This window comes from Salvia miltiorrhiza, chromosome 1, assembly GCF_028751815.1.
Source record: "Salvia miltiorrhiza cultivar Shanhuang (shh) chromosome 1, IMPLAD_Smil_shh, whole genome shotgun sequence".
NCBI classification, from domain to species: domain Eukaryota; kingdom Viridiplantae; phylum Streptophyta; class Magnoliopsida; order Lamiales; family Lamiaceae; genus Salvia; species Salvia miltiorrhiza.
In genome coordinates, this window is record NC_080387.1 from 42514159 (window position 1) to 42537475 (window position 23317).

A 23317-nucleotide genomic window follows, 5' to 3' on the forward strand; every position below is an offset into this window, starting at 1 on the left:
ATCGAAAAACAGAAGCAGTTATATTTATTAGTGCATAGAAGTCGAGGAATTATTTCGACTGCAACGCAGATTAAATCTACGGATTTAATTTAAGTTATATTACAGTTTATTAAGTTAGCAGGAAAGGAAAAAGATATCAAGCAAGATACAGAAATGAGATGATTGAAAATCGAAGCCAATATTTTATTACAGTATTAGCATCACCAAGGCATGAGGATATACTTCATTTATTCATCAATCTCATTCTCATACTTTACAAACTCTTACAACCAATTTTCGTTCATACCTTCCAATTACACCACAATAAATTGGCATTTGCATAAAGAAGAAAAGAGAAAGAAGAATAAGAAAAGGGAAAAGGAAAAGGTGTGTCCACCAAGCTTTGCTCTCCACCAAGCTTTGCACTCCACCAACTCCCTTCCCCACCACCACACGCAAGAATGCATTAACATTACCTTATACCTGCAGCAATGTTATAACAGAGAATTTCTTGCATAGTCGAACACCATCACAAACATCAATTTACAGCAACTCACTCCCACCCATCATCTGGAGAAATCAACAACAAAAGCCACCAACAACAAGCATAGAAGGTATATACTAAGCTCAGCTCCAGTTCATACATCATATCATCAAGCATATGTTTAAAAGGAAATACATAGTATACAAGTGTGTATATATATGCATAGATGGATTAAGCAATCACGAAATCAAATTTTTACCTATGTTTCCTTCACAAGGCACTAAGAAACTCTTGATACAGAAACAGACCACTATAGCTAGTAGAACCCTTGCATAATCGACATAGAATAAAAGCTTCAGGAAATGGGTGTATATTACACTTTGATAGCTATAATTCATCAAGAGATTCACGAACGAGGATTTATAATAGCATAGAAGTTAAACTTAGCTTTGGAGAATAAGGGCCGACTGCCCAAGCAACTGCCGAACCCCGACGCCGGACGGAACTGGCGGAAGCTGAACGACGCCGGACCTAAGCTCGGCGGCAGCCGACGCCGGTTGGAGCATAGAAGGCGACTGAATCTCGACTGATGTTGAGAGAGGCCGACTGATTCTCCGGATTCCGAACGAAGGAGCAGCAGCGACCGACGACGGCGCTCTCCCAGACGACGACCGCTGACCACCGGACGAGCAGCAGCAGTCGGCGGCGACTCCAGGCGAAGCAGCAGCCGCTCCAGACGGCGGCGATGGCTCCAGACAAGGGCGTGACAGCAGCGGCGACCTTCCCGATTTCAGGGCTCGACGTCAGAGCGGGATTTATGAGGATGGGAGACGAACGGCGCTGCTTCCAGGAGGCGACCGCCCGTCGGATTCCAGATGGAGGTGCGACATCGGCGATGACTTCCTTAGATTCAGGGCTCGATTGGGTTCTGCGGATGGACCAAAGGAGCAGAAAGAGAACGGTGCCGGGGTTAGACGCGTCAACAGACGACGCCGGCCGAAGCAAGCGACGGCTGAACGGCCGGAGAAGGCAGCCGACCAGATTTAGCGGAGGAGAATAAGCCGATCGGCTTTGTGAGAAAGGTGAGAATGTGTTTTGAGTTAGAGAGAGAGACCGACATTTTAAGAGAGAGAGATTCAATTGGGCTTTATTTTATTTTCTCTTGGGCCGAGATATTGGGCCTTGTTTTAACTGTTGTGGGCTACAGATTTTAAGTGTTTTGGGCCTGGATTGTTGGGCTTTGGCTATTGGGCCGAAAATGTAGAAGGAAAGAGTGAATGGGCTTAAGTTGTTGGGCCGGTTTTTATTCTATTATGTTGGGCCTCTGATTTTTAGAATGAGCTTAATTTTATTTCTTTTGTTTGGGCTTTCATATTTAATTGTTTGGGCTTTTCCCTTTTAATTTTCGGGCTTGAATTTTAATGGCTTGGGCTTCACATCTAAATTCGAATTGGGCCTTTATCTATATTATTTGGGCAGAATTATTTGAGCTTGGGTTTGTTTTATTTTAAAGGAATTGAGCTTCCAATTTAATTGATTGGGCTTTCATTAAATTCGAACTGGGCCAATCTTTAATTTAATTGGCCTTCTCATTAATTCTATTGGGCTTGATTTATTTAAGGAATTGGGCTGATGCATATTTTATGATGGGCTATTATTCCAAACCTCAATTATTATTTGGACCCCTATTTTAATTGTTTTGGGTCGAAGACTTTTTAAGATGGGCTTTAATTCTTTTAAAGCTTGAGCTGAAGTTACTCATTTGAGCTAAGCCTAGCAGTATCAATTTTTGATGGAGCCCAATTATTTATCAGTGGGTGAGCCGATTCGTATTCAGTAAATGAGCCGCCCAGTTTATTAATTATTGTTTTGGACTTCAGACTTTAAAGCAAGCTATTATGGTTTATTTCATTAAAGCCCAACTACATTGTATTTTAATTGGGCTGTTGTATTATCTGAGCTGGACCTTGATTGATTTATTTATTTGAGCCCAACTAACCAATTATTTTACTTCAGTTGGGCCTTATTTATTTTATTCAGATGGGCCTCTATTACTTCATTTCAATTGGGCCCTTTATATAATTATTCAGGCCCACTTTTACTTAATTAATTATTAGGCTGCCTTATGTCGAGTCTTTTAATTAATTAAACTTACAACAATACTTTCTTCCATTTATTAAGCCCGATTGAGTTTTTGAGGTTATAAGACGAATAAGTTGAAGTATTTATTTATTTATTTTCTATTGACTACGAGGAGCGGGGTTTATTAAATTGACGGTTTAGAACATCCCGAAGAGAACGGATTAATTTTAGTTAATTATCCGGCTTCATGAGACGAGACTTAGCTTTTGTTTAAATCCGATAGCCTGGATTAACAATAGAAATTCCCTGATTATTGCTCAGAAGATTAGTTCATGCATACCAGATTCATGCATAATAGTTAAATTACGCTTTCTCATTAATTGAGAATTTTCCTCGAGCCAATGTCTTATTTTATATTCTCGTGATTAAGGTCAAGAGCGAGAGTAAGAACTATTCAAGGAGTCACAGTACCTTAGCAAAACTTTGCTATCAGGTGGACAATTTCTTATGCGTAAATAAAATGCTATGCAAGTGTAATGCTTTAAAATGCAAATTGGATCTTCAAGTGTGGTATGCTTTATTACGCTTAAATGACTTAAGCTTTTTATGCTTCACGCTAAATGATTTACGCTATGCTGTTACGACTTAAGTGTTTACGCTTGAATGCTTTACGCTAATAAGTTTATGCCTGTGATTGATGCTTGCGTCTGTTGGGGGAGGCCTCCCTCAACAGTACGATGCCGTGTCCGTTGAGGAGGGCCTTCCTCACGGCGCGATGCCCGTGTCCGCTGAGAGAGGCCTCTCTCGCGGCGCGATGCCAGTATGCCAGTATGCCAGTGTTACAGCGTCTATTGGGGGAGGCCTCCCTCAATAGTACGATGCCGTGACCGCTGAGGGAGGCCCCCTTCACGGTGCGATGCCCGTGTTCGTTGGGGAAGGCCTTCTCCACGACACGATGCGTGTTGATGATTGTTAATGATGAAGAATGCGCTCATGCTGTTTATGAATATGGAAATGTTTAATGAGCAAAGGATTTGAAAGAAACTTATGCCTCTTATGCGAAGTTGTGTTTTGTTGTTGATATTATGTTATATGCTTGGCACTGCCCACTGAGTACTCTTGTACTCAGCCCTTCGTATGTTTATGTTTGTGCAGGTTGAGTTGTGATGGGCGATGAAGTGTTGCTGAGTGGAGTTTTTGTTGAACTTAAAGTAGGCTCAGAAAGGATACATGTCTTCATACATGTATCTCAGTTATGCATTCCGCTGTAAACACTAATTATTTCAGTTACACCTTCCGTTGCAAACTCTGATAATGTTTTAGCCAAGCCCCTAACGATGCCTTTTTCCTTTTAAGGAATATAACGCTTATACAAGTTCGTTGAGTACCCTTTTTATGCGAACTATGCCTTTTTCCTTTTTAAGGAATATTTCACGCGTATTCAAGCTCTTTGAGTATTCTTTTATGCGCCCCTTTCTAAACCCGCTTCGTAATTTCCCTTCCCCAGTCATGGTTTTCCCGGATTAATTATCCTTAATTAAGGCCGGTCGTGACAGAGTGGTATCAGAGCAGTTCGTTTGCTCTGAGCCTAAGAGTTTATTTAAGCCAAACTTAGAATGGATCACTAAAGTGTCTAGAGTTCAATCGACAAAGCTCAGCACTTCATCGCATCACACTCAACGAAGCAGAATGGTAAGCTATTCCAAGTTTTGAGTTAATGTTTACAAAAAGTGAGAACTATCGTAATAACAAAGTGAGTAACTGTCAATAGCTTTGTTATGTTGTTATTGAATGAAATGATTTACGCAAGCGCGATTAAGTATGCCTATGGAATGAATCCATATGAACATAGAGCTATTAAGTTATGAGATCACCACTACTACAGAACATAGAAGCAAACATAGAAGAAATTAGATTGTATCTTTTGGTGGCTATAGTGAAGGCAGCAAGATAAGTGATGCGTATAGAATAATTTTTAAGCTCATGATTTTACAGCCGCTATAAATCTCCATGACTTATGCCTAAGTATCCAGTTTAGATGATGAGATATTATATGCTTAAGAATTGATATGACTCATGGAAATGAGATGCTAAGAACCCTTAGAGCTTACTACATCAATGTTGTCATTGGAGTTATGACTTGTTTACAAGTTAGAATAAGTTAACCTGTACAAGAATTCTTTTGAGGCTTGTATTAGATTATGCTAGAGTGTACTAATTGGCACATCTTTGCTATCAGAATGCCGCCTAAGAGAGGACGCCCTGCGAGAAACAATAACAATCGCAGAAATCGTAACGCTGTACCCGAAGAACCACAAGATGCTCAAGGACATAACCCATCCCCTCCGCCCCCGACTAGGAGAGTCGAAGAACTCTTTTTAAGGCAAAATCCACCTACGTTTGACGGAACAAGTGAACCGGCTGAAGCTGAGATTTGGGTGCGTGCAATGGAACGTATTTTCAACTTTCTACGTTGTACTCATGAGGAGCGCCTATCTTGCGTCTCATTCCAGCTAACAGGATCAGCTGACTTCTGGTGGGAAGCACGTCGAAAAATTCTGACACCTGAACAATGGGCAAGTTATACTTGGGAAGATTTTAAGACAGGATTATATGATAAATATATTCCAAAAAGCTATAGGAAGAAGAAAGAAGCTGAGTTCTACGAGTTGAAGCAAGGAAAGAAAAATGTGGTTGAATACGACAAGGAATTCTGCAACCTGTCGAGGTTTGCTCCACAACAAGTGGACACAGAGGAGAAGATGGCAGAGAAATTTTGTGCCGGACTGCGCTACGAAATTAAGATGGCTCTAGCAAGCCACGGAGGACTCTCATACACGGAGTCTCTGAACAGGGCACTTGACATTGAAGCTGCAATGCCGTCGGACAAGTTAGCCCCACCATTGATCTCAACGCCAAACGATCCACCAGGAGCCTCGCATACTCTCAAAGGGAAGCGCAAGTGGGACAACAATGAAGACAATATCAATCCGATTAATAAGCGAGTATGGCAAGAATATGAACGGGCCGAACAGTTTATTCAACCAAGGCACGAGGCACAGACTAACCTCGAGTCAACTGGGGGTAGCCAAAGTCAGAGAGGAATTTCACCTTGCCCAAATTGTGGTAAGATGCATAGGAGTGTCTGTCGGACTGGAACTAACGGTTGTTACAATTGTGGACAAAAGGGTCACTACTCCACGCAATGCCCCAACAGATAACGAGGTTCAGCAATTGAGAACACCCGCACCCCTTGCCAGCAATACGTAGACACTTGCGTAATCAGCCTCAATCACATCAGTGAAAATCTTATGGAGACATCGCAGACAAGAGAAGTTACGCGGGAACTTGAAGACAAGATGAATGAAAAATACCCCGAACTGTTTTAGCAGAGATATGCAAATTTCGGGACGAAATTTTTGTTAAGAGGGGTAGTATGTAGTAGCCCGCTCTTTTAATTATGATTAAAATTAGTAAATGCAATTTTTATAAATGAATCCAGTTTATGGTCCTGATTTTTTTTTATATCAGAAACGGAGTTATTATTTTAGCTTTATACTTTTATAACGTATAAAAAAAAAAAAAAAAAAAAAAAAAACGCGACGGATTATTGAGCCATTCAATAATTATTATTTCCAAGTTGTAACTGACTTAGCAAAGTCATGTTATTTATTAATCGAAAAACAGAAGCAGTTATATTTATTAGTGCATAGAAGTCGAGGAATTATTTCGACTGCAACGCAGATTAAATCTACGGATTTAATTTAAGTTATATTACAGTTTATTAAGTTAGCAGGAAAGGAAAAAGATATCAAGCAAGATACAGAAATGAGATGATTGAAAATCGAAGCCAATATTTTATTACAGTATTAGCATCACCAAGGCATGAGGATATACTTCATTTATTCATCAATCTCATTCTCATACTTTACAAACTCTTACAACCAATTTTCGTTCATACCTTCCAATTACACCACAATAAATTGGCATTTGCATAAAGAAGAAAAGAGAAAGAAGAATAAGAAAAGGGAAAAGGAAAAGGTGTGTCCACCAAGCTTTGCTCTCCACCAAGCTTTGCACTCCACCAACTCCCTTCCCCACCACCACACGCAAGAATGCATTAACATTACCTTATACCTGCAGCAATGTTATAACAGAGAATTTCTTGCATAGTCGAACACCATCACAAACATCAATTTACAGCAACTCACTCCCACCCATCATCTGGAGAAATCAACAACAAAAGCCACCAACAACAAGCATAGAAGGTATATACTAAGCTCAGCTCCAGTTCATACATCATATCATCAAGCATATGTTTAAAAGGAAATACATAGTATACAAGTGTGTATATATATGCATAGATGGATTAAGCAATCACGAAATCAAATTTTTACCTATGTTTCCTTCACAAGGCACTAAGAAACTCTTGATACAGAAACAGACCACTATAGCTAGTAGAACCCTTGCATAATCGACATAGAATAAAAGCTTCAGGAAATGGGTGTATATTACACTTTGATAGCTATAATTCATCAAGAGATTCACGAACGAGGATTTATAATAGCATAGAAGTTAAACTTAGCTTTGGAGAATAAGGGCCGACTGCCCAAGCAACTGCCGAACCCCGACGCCGGACGGAACTGGCGGAAGCTGAACGACGCCGGACCTAAGCTCGGCGGCAGCCGACGCCGGTTGGAGCATAGAAGGCGACTGAATCTCGACTGATGTTGAGAGAGGCCGACTGATTCTCCGGATTCCGAACGAAGGAGCAGCAGCGACCGACGACGGCGCTCTCCCAGACGACGACCGCTGACCACCGGACGAGCAGCAGCAGTCGGCGGCGACTCCAGGCGAAGCAGCAGCCGCTCCAGACGGCGGCGATGGCTCCAGACAAGGGCGTGACAGCAGCGGCGACCTTCCCGATTTCAGGGCTCGACGTCAGAGCGGGATTTATGAGGATGGGAGACGAACGGCGCTGCTTCCAGGAGGCGACCGCCCGTCGGATTCCAGATGGAGGTGCGACATCGGCGATGACTTCCTTAGATTCAGGGCTCGATTGGGTTCTGCGGATGGACCAAAGGAGCAGAAAGAGAACGGTGCCGGGGTTAGACGCGTCAACAGACGACGCCGGCCGAAGCAAGCGACGGCTGAACGGCCGGAGAAGGCAGCCGACCAGATTTAGCGGAGGAGAATAAGCCGATCGGCTTTGTGAGAAAGGTGAGAATGTGTTTTGAGTTAGAGAGAGAGACCGACATTTTAAGAGAGAGAGATTCAATTGGGCTTTATTTTATTTTCTCTTGGGCCGAGATATTGGGCCTTGTTTTAACTGTTGTGGGCTACAGATTTTAAGTGTTTTGGGCCTGGATTGTTGGGCTTTGGCTATTGGGCCGAAAATGTAGAAGGAAAGAGTGAATGGGCTTAAGTTGTTGGGCCGGTTTTTATTCTATTATGTTGGGCCTCTGATTTTTAGAATGGGCTTAATTTTATTTCTTTTGTTTGGGCTTTCATATTTAATTGTTTGGGCTTTTCCCTTTTAATTTTCGGGCTTGAATTTTAATGGCTTGGGCTTCACATCTAAATTCGAATTGGGCCTTTATCTATATTATTTGGGCAGAATTATTTGAGCTTGGGTTTGTTTTATTTTAAAGGAATTGAGCTTCCAATTTAATTGATTGGGCTTTCATTAAATTCGAACTGGGCCAATCTTTAATTTAATTGGCCTTCTCATTAATTCTATTGGGCTTGATTTATTTAAGGAATTGGGCTGATGCATATTTTATGATGGGCTATTATTCCAAACCTCAATTATTATTTGGACCCCTATTTTAATTGTTTTGGGTCGAAGACTTTTTAAGATGGGCTTTAATTCTTTTAAAGCTTGAGCTGAAGTTACTCATTTGAGCTAAGCCTAGCAGTATCAATTTTTGATGGAGCCCAATTATTTATCAGTGGGTGAGCCGATTCGTATTCAGTAAATGAGCCGCCCAGTTTATTAATTATTGTTTTGGACTTCAGACTTTAAAGCAAGCTATTATGGTTTATTTCATTAAAGCCCAACTACATTGTATTTTAATTGGGCTGTTGTATTATCTGAGCTGGACCTTGATTGATTTATTTATTTGAGCCCAACTAACCAATTATTTTACTTCAGTTGGGCCTTATTTATTTTATTCAGATGGGCCTCTATTACTTCATTTCAATTGGGCCCTTTATATAATTATTCAGGCCCACTTTTACTTAATTAATTATTAGGCTGCCTTATGTCGAGTCTTTTAATTAATTAAACTTACAACAATACTTTCTTCCATTTATTAAGCCCGATTGAGTTTTTGAGGTTATAAGACGAATAAGTTGAAGTATTTATTTATTTATTTTCTATTGACTACGAGGAGCGGGGTTTATTAAATTGACGGTTTAGAACATCCCGAAGAGAACGGATTAATTTTAGTTAATTATCCGGCTTCATGAGACGAGACTTAGCTTTTGTTTAAATCCGATAGCCTGGATTAACAATAGAAATTCCCTGATTATTGCTCAGAAGATTAGTTCATGCATACCAGATTCATGCATAATAGTTAAATTACGCTTTCTCATTAATTGAGAATTTTCCTCGAGCCAATGTCTTATTTTATATTCTCGTGATTAAGGTCAAGAGCGAGAGTAAGAACTATTCAAGGAGTCACAGTACCTTAGCAAAACTTTGCTATCAGGTGGACAATTTCTTATGCGTAAATAAAATGCTATGCAAGTGTAATGCTTTAAAATGCAAATTGGATCTTCAAGTGTGGTATGCTTTATTACGCTTAAATGACTTAAGCTTTTTATGCTTCACGCTAAATGATTTACGCTATGCTGTTACGACTTAAGTGTTTACGCTTGAATGCTTTACGCTAATAAGTTTATGCCTGTGATTGATGCTTGCGTCTGTTGGGGGAGGCCTCCCTCAACAGTACGATGCCGTGTCCGTTGAGGAGGGCCTTCCTCACGGCGCGATGCCCGTGTCCGCTGAGAGAGGCCTCTCTCGCGGCGCGATGCCAGTATGCCAGTATGCCAGTGTTACAGCGTCTATTGGGGGAGGCCTCCCTCAATAGTACGATGCCGTGACCGCTGAGGGAGGCCCCCTTCACGGTGCGATGCCCGTGTTCGTTGGGGAAGGCCTTCTCCACGACACGATGCGTGTTGATGATTGTTAATGATGAAGAATGCGCTCATGCTGTTTATGAATATGGAAATGTTTAATGAGCAAAGGATTTGAAAGAAACTTATGCCTCTTATGCGAAGTTGTGTTTTGTTGTTGATATTATGTTATATGCTTGGCACTGCCCACTGAGTACTCTTGTACTCAGCCCTTCGTATGTTTATGTTTGTGCAGGTTGAGTTGTGATGGGCGATGAAGTGTTGCTGAGTGGAGTTTTTGTTGAACTTAAAGTAGGCTCAGAAAGGATACATGTCTTCATACATGTATCTCAGTTATGCATTCCGCTGTAAACACTAATTATTTCAGTTACACCTTCCGTTGCAAACTCTGATAATGTTTTAGCCAAGCCCCTAACGATGCCTTTTTCCTTTTAAGGAATATAACGCTTATACAAGTTCGTTGAGTACCCTTTTTATGCGAACTATGCCTTTTTCCTTTTTAAGGAATATTTCACGCGTATTCAAGCTCTTTGAGTATTCTTTTATGCGCCCCTTTCTAAACCCGCTTCGTAATTTCCCTTCCCCAGTCATGGTTTTCCCGGATTAATTATCCTTAATTAAGGCCGGTCGTGACACCTAAGCCAGCTGTGAAAGACCCGACAGGCGTAGGAGACGCCAATTACATTAATGACAAGAATTATGAGAATTTCCAGCATGGACAGCAAGGAGGGAATCCACCCTACCACCCCAACAATATGAATCACCCGAATTTTTCCTATGCCATTCCCAACAATGCTTTGCAGCCTCCACCTGATTTCTCAGTTTCTAGTGGAGTGATAAACACTCATTTTACATTGTTTTGATAAGTGTTTTAGTGCTTAAAGTGCTAGGATTATGCTTGATTGTGATATCATTTGATTTAAGTTTCATATTCTTTTGTTATATTACTTTTGGGTATGATTTTAGCTATTTGTTATAAGTTCGTGTGTTTTGAAAGCTAAATATGGATAATGAAGGTCCGAGTGTTGAGTAACAAGTGTTCCAGGTGCGAGAATAGAAGAAACGAGCTCGAAAGGCTCGAAAATCGAAGAAACGGAAGGGACAGCAGACTAGGGGTGAGCAGAAACCGAACCGACACTGAAAACCGAACCGAACCGAACGGTATTGGTGCGGTTCGGTCCCAGTTGTACTGGTTCGGTTTTCGGTTCGGTTTCAGAAATTAAAAACCGAAAAATTTCGGTTCGGTGTCGGTTTTGAGTTTTTGGTTCGGTTTTAAACCGAACCGAACCGACAAAAATTAATTTTTATTAAATATTTATATTTTATAATATATATTTAATTTTCTAATTTTAACCTAAAGAAAACCCTAAGTGAAAATCTGACTCCTTCCCTTCCATTCTGCCCTAGGCGCCGCTCCTCTCTCCAATCTCCATTTCAAGTTCTGCTTCCAGCCTCTCACTCGCCTTCTACTCTTCCGGCGTCCTTACCCACCGTCCGCCCGTCGTCGGCTCATCGCCGACTCGCCTGCGACTCCAGCCGTCCGCATCGCCGACTCTAGCCCAGACCTTCCGCGACTCGCCTGCCTCCGCCAGTCCGCGTCGCCGCCCAGACTCGACTTCCAGTTTCCAGTGGCGAGAACGACGTCCCTCTTCCGACGGCAGCTCAGTCGACTACCCAGAGTCCATGCGCAGCGACGACCCCCTTCTCGGCTTCCCCTTCTGGCGTGGCCTACCCCCTTCTCGGCTTTCCCTTTCAGTTTACAGATTTTAATTGATTTTTTCAGAAAAAAAGAAAAAAAAAACTGGCATCGGTTTGGTAAACCAAACCGAAACCGACGGTTTTGCCGGTTCGGTTTCGGTTCGGTTTGGCACCTATAATTGGTGCGGTTCGGTGCCAAATTTAAGCATCGGTTCGGTTTTCGGTTTTGAGTTTTTGGTTCGGTTTTGCACCGAACCGAACCGATGCTCACCCCTACAGCAGACTGCCGGCGACTGCCGCCCAAAGGAGGAAAAATAGGAAGCCGGTAGCAACCTAGCCGGCGCCCACCGCGAGGACCGCCGAGTATACGGCATGGGCGCGGCGACCGTCATGGTGTCCGCCGCGGTTATAGGGATTTTTGTACAAGAGGCGGTGACCGCCGCACTAGCAGCCGCGTATCCGGCCACTCTTATTTTTTATGCGTTTTTTATGTTTCCTTTAGGGTTTTACACTGTATTTTACCCTGAGACTATAAATAGGTCTTTTTGTTGACCTATTAAGAAATTACAATGAACTAAACAATATTGAAAAATACGAGAATGAAACCCATAGAAAAATAGAACCGAGTCGAGGAGAATCTTCTATCCGCAAAACGAGATACGCCCCGGTAGTGCTCACGACATGTCGTCTTCAAAGATAAAACGGCTGCGTTTCGGGGGTAGCAGCACCGCAAACCAACGAGCTCCGGCGAACTGGAATGAGGCGATAACAGAGCTCTAAACTATATGAGTGTAGAGAATGCTTGTGATACTAGTATGCAGAAAATCTGGTCGATGTTATGCATGGTGTGACTGTCCTATTTATAGGCACAGTCCACCCATGGTGTGACTGTCCTATTTGAATTCAGCCTTGTAACTCCCTCCCATCTCATTATGATGGATGTTACATGTTATGGTACAGTAATCGCGGGGTCAACAGCTGTGTGCACGCATGGGCCCAACAGATTGGGTCTCGTTCGTTTTGGGCCAAGAAATCATTTGTCCAAAATAATAAGTCAATTGGGAGTTAAGGTTTGGCCCAAAGGCCACCCAAAGACCAATTTCCAAGATCCAAGTTCAAGGCAGAGGTCGGGGTCAGACATCGGGGGCGCGCGTGTGGGCTTTGCAGCCCATTGCGTGTGCACACAGTTTTATTACATGTAGTGATGTAATAACTTATATACTGTCTTTAATTATCATCAACAAATCAATGTGTGATAAATATTAAGATTTCTTTAATGCTTATCACTTTTCCACAACTCCATATTTCAAGTACCCAACTTTGATTAATTATTTCTCACTCACCGAAAATTGGTTTTGAGTATGTAAATATACTACGATTATCTATTCGAAACGTAGATCGATTATGTGCCATTTAATTGTGCTAAATTAAATATTTTCGGTACTCGAAAATTAGTCAAACATTGGTCAACTCAATAACCAATTTCCAACATTAACCCATTTCAATAGATAGATGATTTTTATTTTTATTTTGAGTTATTATTTTTTTTTTATTGATTAGGCTCATGTTGAATCATTTTCATCTAGTTTTTTATGTTGTTCAAGCTTTTGTTTTGTATATTTGTATGTTGAAGTTTCTAGCATAAAGCACACTATAGCTAACTAGTTTTGGTGCATCATTTGGTCCTTTTATGTGGACTTGCACAGGTCGAATAGATTTGCAAGACTACAAGATATTAAATGTGCTATTGTAGGGAAGAACCTCTACATTAGATTCCTCTGTAGCACAGGTGATGCTCGCCCGCGTGCCTCCATTCTAGGGCGACGGTCTCAGAGTCAGAGGATTTTTTAGGACAATAACTTATGTTGATTTGGAAATTAGGACAAAAATTTTCGAACTTATAAAAATAGGACACTAATATTTTTTAGAGTAAAATAGGACACTAATTAATAATCGTCGTAAAAATAGGATATTTCTCGACCGATAATTGATCGAGAAATGTCCTGCGGGTGCAACACTTATTAATTAATGTCCTATTTTACTCTAAAAAAAATTAGTGTCCTATTTTTACAAGTTCGAAAATTTTTGTCCTAATTTCCAAATCAACCTAAGTTATTGTCCTAAAAAACCCTCGAACCCGACGGTCTCACACAGACCTTTAAGGTGGTGCTGCGCAAGAGGTTGACGTTTTCGATTAAATTTTTCCGGTAAACCAGCAAAGACAGATGTGAAGATTGATGATACAAATTGTAGGTGGGCCGGGTCGATGCAGGCGACAACTTGATGACGGCGTCCGTTCGGCAGTGACCGCCACCGGGCCTGAGTTCTGGGTAGCAAAGCAGGCGGGCGGCAAGCAATTGGCTAGGATGTGGGGTTCAGGGTTTTTGAGATTTTTTTTTTGTATTTTAAGTTTTTTAGATTATTTTTGTAAATTAGAAATAAAATAAAATTTTTTTTCTTATAAAGTATTGATAAATTTTAAAATAAAATAATAAAAGGATATTTTTGTAAAAGTGTTTATAATAATATATTACTATTATTTTTATGGTTACTATTAACTTTTACTTAAACAAAATTACTATTTTAATATTTGTCTCCTCTTTGTTTGGACGTCCCAATTCAATAGGTCACTTTTCAAAAAGAAAAAATCAATGCACAAAACAAATACACTCACTCGACTCATAATTTACACCAAATGTCATTGTTACCCATAAGTGTATATTTTTTCACTTAAAAAGAATATTTTCATTATTTACAGGCCCTATAACCTATTGATTTGGGATGGAGGGAGTATATAAATTTGACGTAGGATATGGTGGAAAATTAATGTGTCACATTTATTGTTACATGATTTATTATTTTTTATAATTTTTTTTAATTTGACGGATAAAAATAATTTAACACCACATGTGTCATTTGAGCATAATCTCATTTGAACCTTGTAAGACAAGATCATCATTCGGAGCTTGAAAGACTATATCAGACTTTTAAACGTCGAACTTCTAAGCATCATCTCATTTCAAACTTAAAATACCACATTTAAGTTTTGGGCGTCGAATAGACCGGGCACTAATGATGTTTATTCTTTGTATTAGTTTAATTATCTACTATTAGAGAAGCCTACAAAATGAGACCGAATACTACGATATGCCTTAATTATTAAAGAAATAAAGTTCAATGCTCGTACTATAATTATTGATTTTTAATAGAAATTGTCCAAATTATACATAATTACATTTAAATACTGGAATTGTTGATATTTTAATAAAAATGTCTTCAACTATGCATAAAAAGAATCAAATATCTGAAGCATCACAAAAGTAACAAAAATGCCCTAAACTTTAATTTTTAGTCACTAATAGATAACATCTTCTTTGGAAGAGGTTTTGGTTTCAATTTCGTCTGCGTGTGATATAGGTTTGTTCTTGTTTCTCCCGCGTGGAGAATGGAGATGGCGAATTCTAGTTTCTGATTATTAATATTACACCATGAAACAGGAAGAGATTGCAAAACTTGTAGATTTCTCATTAATAACCGCGGAGGAGGCGGCTAGGGGAAATCACGAGCAGAAAAGAGCTTCACTATATCCTTTGACAGATCGAAAAGGCACCTTAGAAGTTGGCCGTGGCATTAATTTCAAAAGCCTCGTGTTACTGAAACAGCCACCCGCCATTGCATGCATGGAACCAGCAACCATACGTCGTGTTGGAGAGAAGTTAAGGCGATTGGTGTAGGGGATGTGGGGGTTCATAAAAAGGATGGAAAACATGGGATCTATCCCTCATGAGAAAAACACAAGTCTTAAGTTTGCTTACTGATGTATGATTCTCTTAGCATAAACCTGAGTCAGCTTGTCCAGATCTGCATTATGCAACGCTGGAATTTAAACAGCTAGCATAGGTTAGGTATTTCTTTAGCATCTCCTGGGGAAGAGATGACACGCCCAAAGTGTTGAGCCCTGGCAGCTGGTTCACGCTCACAGGAGTCACGATGGATCCGAACTGATTGGATGTGTTTCCAGGGATGTTTAGACCCTCGAATAGAAAATCCTTTGCAACCACCTTGTTCGGGTTCTTGCAAAACTTCCCATTCACAAAAACTACATGCAAATGCAAATATATATATATAATTGTCATTTATAAATTATTAATGCGATTGATTTACCATCAGAGATGTTATCAGGAAGAGCAACGCAGAAATCTTGAAGAGGGCTGGGATCTGCAGCATATGCAATTGAAACCCACCACAACATAACAATAATGGCACCTAAACCAAAACTTATCTTCATTTTAATTTTTTATATGTATGCCACTCACTCACGCCTAGTATTTCTTTTTCTCTTCTACTTCTTAGTATGCGAAACAACCTTTTTATAGAACAAAAAACTTGCTTTCGACATTACTCATTAAGTTTAAATCTTTAATTTATTTCTTTCAATTTTTTACCGTCAGCTTCCTGTTACTTCATAACCATACCTATTATAAATTTTCATATTTTTAATATATAACAATAATTTATATATAGACTTCTTCAATTAATCTTCAATCGATTAAACTTACTACGCACATAACTTTTACAACATGCTTCAAATTTTCTTCTTTTAAATGCCTCTTGTATATCTCTCGTAATGTATAGCAGGAGCTAGCAAAGTGTATATAGTTTAGAGTTATTATTGACTTTGATTCATTTCGAGCTGCCACACGTAATTTATAGTCTTCCAATATGAAAATTGATTTTATTTATTCATTTACTCATTGTTAAAGACATACTCTAGTATTATGAAGACATATTATATATAAATAGAGACATGAGTCCTGGTCCTGATGAGATACTATAAATTTGCTATAAAACATTATAAATTCATTGTAAAAATTACTATAAATTTACAAAAAAAAAAAACATACTAATGTTTGCTACCTTTGGGATTCAAACCTTGGATCACGAGAGTTTATTGAGAAAAGTAATAAATCAACCCAGACTAAAATGCCTATTCATATGGAACGTTGATTTATTCGGAGAAATTATTGATGTATTCACACGCATTCTCCATTATCTAAATATATAGCATTCTACATGGAGTCTCTGTCTCTGTCTCTCTCTCTCTCTCTCTCTCTCATATATATATATATATATATATAGGAAATGGTTCCAATAAGAATGGTCACGTATTGTGAGAATGAGAATTCATATATATAAGCATATATATAGGATTGAATGAGTTGCTGCATGAATAATCATTCAAATTTGGGTTCAAATTGTAGAGAGGACAAAAAAATTCACCAATTAATTGAATTGTGACTATTCATACATTACAAATCGCTTAGAGCATCAGCATCGCTGGGTGCGATGGCCGGATCGAACCCGGCCTATCGCACCCAGCGCCGTTGCTGCACCCGGGTGTGAAGGGGGGGAGGGGGCGATGCATCGCACTCGGCGGAGACGGGAGCGAAGGAGGGGGCGTGTAAACACGCGCCCCTTTTCGAACCAAAAAAATAAAAAAGGAAAACTAAAAAATAAAATTTAAAATGAATCCAGTAGCCGTTTTTTTTTTCCGTTGGCGTTTTTTCTTTTTTTTTTTTGTATTTCTATAGCCCCTCTATATATACATATACAACCTCATTTTCTTCTTCATCCTCAAAATCCATTCTCCTCATTCATCCATTCTCCTCATCTTCTACATTATTTCAACAAATAGCAATGGAAGGCGATTGGAGCAACTATTGGTGTGAACACCCTCAAAATCCATCCCCCGGCGAATCAAATGCTTCCAGGCAAGGATTCTCGCCGTTCACGCAAGAATCCAATGCCTTTCAAGCGGCGGCCACCAATTTGAACCCCCGCTTTGCCGTTGTTGCCCACCCCGATCCCGACGTGGAGGAGATTGCTTCTATGCCAGCGGCCAAACGTAGCAACTATTATCCGCCAGAAACGGTGCTAATTTGCCGTTTGTATTGCGAGCACACCCACGACTCTGTGGTGGGTGTCGACCAAAAAGGGGCGAAGTTTTGGGGCTCCCTCTGCACCGAATACAACGCTAAAAGGCCCCAAGGATCTATTTCACGCGACGTCACGCAAATCAAATCTCATTTTCAACGGGTGTCGAAGGATGCGAAGAGGTTTGAGGCCATGCACAAAAAATGCCACGATCAATGGAAATCAGGCATGAGTGATGGTCAAATCCTGGAGCAAGCATAGGCAATGTGGCTAGCCGAGTACCGTGTTCCGTTCCGGTATCCGCATGCATGGAAGATCTTGCGCGAGTCCAAGAAATTTGCAAGTCTCGGCGAGGATGTTCACTCCGATGTCCATTCGGACAAACGATCAAAGGGGTCCGACGGTCTTCCCACAACGACTTCCAGCGACGCGAGTATCTCCACCCGGCCCCAAGGGCAAAAGGCGGCCAAGAGAGACAAACGGAAAGGCAAGAAAAAGGCCGAAGAGACGTCGGAGGATAACCAAAAAGCTCTCGGGTACATGGCGAATATGGTGAATGCAATGGAAACGTTCTCCCAAGTTCAACGTGACCTCGCCGATAGCATGTTGATGAGCCGGGACACCCCTCAAATGAATCCCGACGAATTGGCGTTTCACATGTGCAAGGTGGCAGAGATCAAGCAACGAAACAACATCCCGTAGATTTTTAGGATTTTTTATTTTATGTTTGTTTTAATTTAAGTAATTTAGGATTTTAATTTCTTGTATTGCAATGTAGGATTTGAATTTTAATTTCTTTTATTTCTATCAATGTATGATTTGAATTTTAATTCAATGAAATTTTAATTTCTTAATTATTGTAAAATGGAAACTAGAATAAAACTAATTCAAAAATAAAATAAAATCTATTGCACCCAAGTGGGTGCAATACCATTGTTGGAGTGGGTGCAATAGAAGTGGGACCCATTCTATTGCACCTACTATGGGTGCAAGCATTGTGGATGCTCTTATTGAACACTTTATACCGACTTATTTGTTATTTTCATTTGTCACGAAAATAGTCATTCTCACCATAATTAATCGTGTGCGTGTGTAATTAGAACACTTTTTCTCCATAACTAATTAAGGATATGGTATGTTATAAAACTCATACCCTTGTCAGTTAGTTAAATTTTCATTTTGGCCATAGCCAAAAATATTACTTAAACCTCGAACACAACTCTATACCTATCTATGCAAGCAGCTTCAAAAATGTTGAATGCCGTAAATATTACGAACCTGCTACTTTGGCTTCATATTTAAAGCCGCTTTGGATCCTATATCCCCACATTTATGAGTCATGCCCGTGTCCCATTCACCTCATTATGTTAATAACATTTATTGTAAGCCGCTTTGGATCCTAATTAAACTTTTTTTTTTTTGATAAATTTACAATATTAGATAAAGAACCTAATTAAACTTTATCACTGAAAATTAAAGCTTAAAGACTTATATATGCTGCTTATAAAATAATCAATTTTAATAATTAATTACTAACTTACAAAATGAATTTAAATGCTAAAAAATAATGGTGTATCCAAATTGAGTTAAATAAACTCCAATCAACAATCACGACACAATTAAACTATAATAGGATACTATTGTAAATTTATTGTTTCTTATAAGATCATGAAAAAGTAAAATAGATTCGGACCTTATTTTTTGGAAGCTTATAAAGTATTAAAGTTCATTTTCACATCTTACAAATTATTTATGAATTTGTTTTGTCAAAACACTTTTCGTAAATTTATAAACTTATTTTCACTCTCTTTGTTTAACCTTTACTTGCCAATGTAATAGAGAGATCAAACCATTCATGCTGAATTGAAACAATCATTATCAAACGTCACAGTTTTCACGTGTACAAAACGTGGCGTTTTTCAATTTAGAGGGTGTTTGGCTAAGTTTATTTTAAAGAGCTTATAAGCACTTGAAGCTTATAAGATGTTTCAAGAACTTATAAGATGTCATTTTTAAGAGCTTATAAGTTGTCAAAGTATTTGAATAATTGAGCTTATAAGCTAGAGAGAGAGAATTTTTTTGCTAGAGAGAATCGAAGAGAAATGAAATTAAATTATATATGATGAAAATAATTAATTATAGTTGAAAAATATTTGTAAAAAAATTGTTGCATATGAGATTATAAAAAAATAAGTTGGGGTAGATGAACTTATTTTTTTGGCAGCTTATAAGTTCTTTGGCAAAATAAGCTCCTAAATAGCTTATAAGCTCCAAAAATAAGCTTCTAAACAGCTTATAATTAAGCTCCAAAAATAAACAGCTTATAAGCTCAGGCAAACACCCTCTTAATTGAACATATGAATCTTAGTTAAATTTTTATATTACCTGATATATTTATTATTTCATGACTAATAGAAAGTAGAAATTTGGCCGAATGTAATTCACTTCTTAATAATTAATATACTCCCTTCGTCCACAAAACATTTTATTTTTTCATTTTCGTCCATCCACGTAATATATTTTTAATCTATTTTTGAAAATAATTACACTAACTATCACCCTTATAATTCTTATATATTTACACACGTTATCACTAATGTACCCACCACTTTCGAAAATAACCCCACCAACTACCATTATTTTTTCTAATTTATAAAATTCATTTTCCATTCACCAAATATATATACAATTAATTTTTCTTAAAATCCTTGTTGTCTCCCTTTAGGAAGATGTTTCATAGTCATTTAAAATGTTATTAATTAACAGAGGGTCTAACTCATTTTATACACCAATTCACTTAAAATAATATTTAAATATTTTTCAACAACTTATTTTATACATTACTACACTTTTCTTAATTTTCTTGCTCAAAAGTAATGGCACGACACTAATGAGACAGAGGAAATAATTTGAAAAACTAGAACAAAGCTTTCCAAGTGAACAAGTTGTAGTAAGTTAAAGACTGTTTTATTGTATTAAAATTTTAAATAACACAACACAGATTATATTGATGTGTGTATGTTTAGTTTAGTAAGTGAGGTTGGGCCAAAACTGGGCTTGGAGGTACTTGATGATCTTCTTCTCAACCTGGAAGGCCTTCGCCAACACAATAGGGTCAATTTTGGGGTCTGAGCCGAACACAGCGTTGGCGATGGTTATTGTCCCTGGATTCTGGCTGCCGAAACCGGCAAATGCAACGGCTTCGGTCTTGCCGACGTTGAACTGGAAATGGATGAGGCCTTGTGGGAACACGTAGACGTCTCCAGGTTTCAAGTACTGAGCGAAGAGCTTATTCCTCTGGTTAGGATCGGCGGGATTGGATGTGACGAACCCAACATAGAGAGTGCCTTTCAACAAGAACAAGGCTTCGGTAGCACGCGGGTGGGTGTGGGGTGGGTTGATACCGTATTTGGCAAAGTCGAGGCGGGCCAGTGACACGCCCAGAGTGTTGAGCCCTGGCAGCTGGTTCACGTTCACTGGAGTCACGATGAATCCGAACTGATTGGATGTATTTCCGGGGATGTTTAGACCCTCGAAAAGAAAATCCTTTGCAACCACCTTGTTCGGGTTCTTGCAAAATTTCCCATTTACAAAAACTACATGCAAATACAAATACATATATATATATATATATATATATATATATATATATATTGTCATTTATAAATTATTACTATAAGCGTAGTATTAATACGATCGATTTACCATCAGAGATGTTATCATGAAGAGCAACGCAAAAATCTTGAAGAGGATTTGGATCAGCTGCATATGCAATCGAAGCCCACCACAACATAACAACAATGGTGCCCAAACCAAAACTCATCTTCATTTAATAATAATATATATATATGTGTGTGCGCCACTCAATCACGCACACTAATTATTTCTTTGTCTCTTCTTCAATCTGTGTTGGAAAACTTAGCATGAGAAATACACCCTTTTTATAGGACAAAAAACTAGCCTTCTATGTTGGAAAACTTAGTATGAAAAACACCCTTTTTATAGGACAAAAAAAACTAGCCTTTTATATTACTCATTAAGTTTTCATCTTTCACAAATTCTCCTGTGCATCCGGGTGTACAGTGTCATTTCGATAACATGATAGTATCATTTTAATGTAGTGTTAGTGTCATTTTGTGACAGTGTTATTTACATTACATGATAGTGTCATTTGTAAAACAAAATAATGTTAGTGTCATTTCAAGACAGTGTCAGTGTCAGTGTCATTTAGTGTAAGTGTTAGTATCATTTTGCACCCGGGTGCACACAAGAGTGCCTCTTCATCTTTAATTTATTTATTTCAATTTTTTTACCATTAGCTTCCTGTTATTTTATAATCATGCCTATTATATATTAAAACCTATTACAATATTTCATATTTTTAATATATAATAATCATTTTTATATAGACTTCTTCATTTAATCTTCAATCGATTAAACTGTGAACATAACTTTTTACAACGTGCTTGGAATTTTCTTCTTCTAGCTAATTCCTCTTGTATATCTCTCATAACATACAGCAGGAGCTAGCAAAGGGTATATGATTTAAAGTTATTATTGACTTTGATCGATCGAGCTTCCACAATATGAAATTGATGTTATAGTCTTCCAATATGAAATTGATTTTATATATGGATTAATAGCCGAAAAATACACGAACTTTCACAAAATTTGCAAATTGCACATGACCTTCAAAAATAGCCTCAGAATACATCACCGTTTAATTTTGTTGCAAATTGCACACGGCGAAAATTCCGGCAACTCTTAAGTTTGACCGACGATGACATAGACAGCCACGTGGCTTTTTTTACATGCTGGCAAGCCACGTGGGCAAAACGACGTCGTTTTGATATTTTGAAGAATTTAAAAAAAAAAGAAAAAAAAATCCTTTCTTTTCCGGCGAGCCTTCTTCCTGCTCTAGGCGGTCCGCCGCGCCGCCATCAACATTTCCAGAATCCGGCGAGCCATCACCGACTTCCCCTTCCGATTCAAAGGCTGAGCAACGTGACTCCGCCGCTTCGAAACACAACCACAACCACCGCAACTACCGTTTTCCCTCACCTCCACCATAACCACCACTACAAAAATTCCACCACCATCGTTTTGCCAAAGAAAATCAAAGACCAAAACTTACAGCCGCGGCGCAGATGTAGAGGTTGGTTGTTGCGACGTCGATTGCACGGGGCGGTGGAGTCGCTGGCGAAGATCTAGGGCTCGGTGGGGGATTTGGGGGTTTTGCAAACTTGGTAAATCTATGGTAAACTGAGAAGTTCGTGGCGTGGTGGTGGAAGGCGGCGGCTGGAAATAAGGCCGCGCTATGCTGCTGGCCTGAGCGGTGGTGGTGGAACCCGGTAGAGGCTGTCGGCGTTTTACTGATGGAAAAAGACGGCGGCGGCGCGGAAATAGCAGCGCAGCGGCGACGTCTGTAAATTGGAGGTGACGCGGCTGCTGAATAGAGCAGGGGCCGGAGGCGCGCACGTCTTGTGGCGAGGAGGGCGGAGGCGAGCGGCGGCCGGCGACGAACTTGAGTGGTGGTGGTGAACTGAGGCAGGCGGCTAGTGGAAGGGATGAGGGAGATGCTGCCGGTGAAGATGAATTAGGGCTTAATTTTGATTTTCACATTTTTTTCCTTTAAAAAAAATTATACTCATTCAAAACGACGTCGTTTTGAATGCCGGTGAGTCCACGTCTGAAAATTTCGGTGCCACGTCAACACCGATCAAGGTGGTGGTCAACGCATGTGCAATTTGCAACAAAATTAAAAGGTGATGTATTCTGGGCTATTTTTGAAGGTCATGTGCAATTTGCAAATTTCGTGAAAGTTCATGTATTTTTCGGCTATTAACCCTTTATATATATAGTCTAACAATATGAAATTGATTTTATATACTCATTGCTAAAGACGAAGTATAATGAAGACATAATATAAATGTTGGGGAAAAAAATATTTATTAATGGTGGTAAATCCATAATTAATTATGATCGATTTGTTTGGAATCA

General features: G+C 39.2%; 2 protein-coding genes and 2 long non-coding RNA genes across 4 annotated transcripts; 2 read left to right on the forward strand and 2 right to left on the reverse strand.

Annotated features, from left to right (window-relative positions):
• The first annotated feature begins 1866 nt into the window (after positions 1-1866).
• Positions 1867-4342, forward strand: LOC131025734 (uncharacterized). Its single transcript, XR_009102186.1, has 2 exons — positions 1867-3038; positions 3701-4342. It is a non-coding gene; the product is annotated as an uncharacterized LOC131025734 (long non-coding RNA).
• A 1828-nt stretch (positions 4343-6170) lies between these two features.
• On the forward strand, positions 6171-10194 carry LOC131025731 (uncharacterized). The gene is made up of 2 exons (XR_009102185.1): positions 6171-9258; positions 9921-10194. It is a non-coding gene; the product is annotated as an uncharacterized LOC131025731 (long non-coding RNA).
• Positions 10195-15249: 5055 nt separating this feature from the next.
• LOC131008302 (germin-like protein subfamily 1 member 20) lies at positions 15250-15699 on the reverse strand. Its single transcript, XM_057935191.1, has 2 exons — positions 15548-15699; positions 15250-15482 (listed from the first exon to the last, which is right to left on the reverse strand). Exons 1-2 carry the CDS (start codon positions 15669-15671, stop codon positions 15250-15252), a joined length of 357 nt encoding a protein of 118 aa, XP_057791174.1. The 5' UTR covers positions 15672-15699.
• Positions 15700-20123: 4424 nt separating this feature from the next.
• LOC131025739 (germin-like protein subfamily 1 member 20) lies at positions 20124-21174 on the reverse strand. Its single transcript, XM_057955527.1, has 2 exons — positions 21023-21174; positions 20124-20913 (listed from the first exon to the last, which is right to left on the reverse strand). Exons 1-2 carry the CDS (start codon positions 21144-21146, stop codon positions 20345-20347), a joined length of 693 nt encoding a protein of 230 aa, XP_057811510.1. The 5' UTR covers positions 21147-21174; the 3' UTR covers positions 20124-20344.
• Between the last annotated feature and the right edge of the window lie 2143 nt (positions 21175-23317).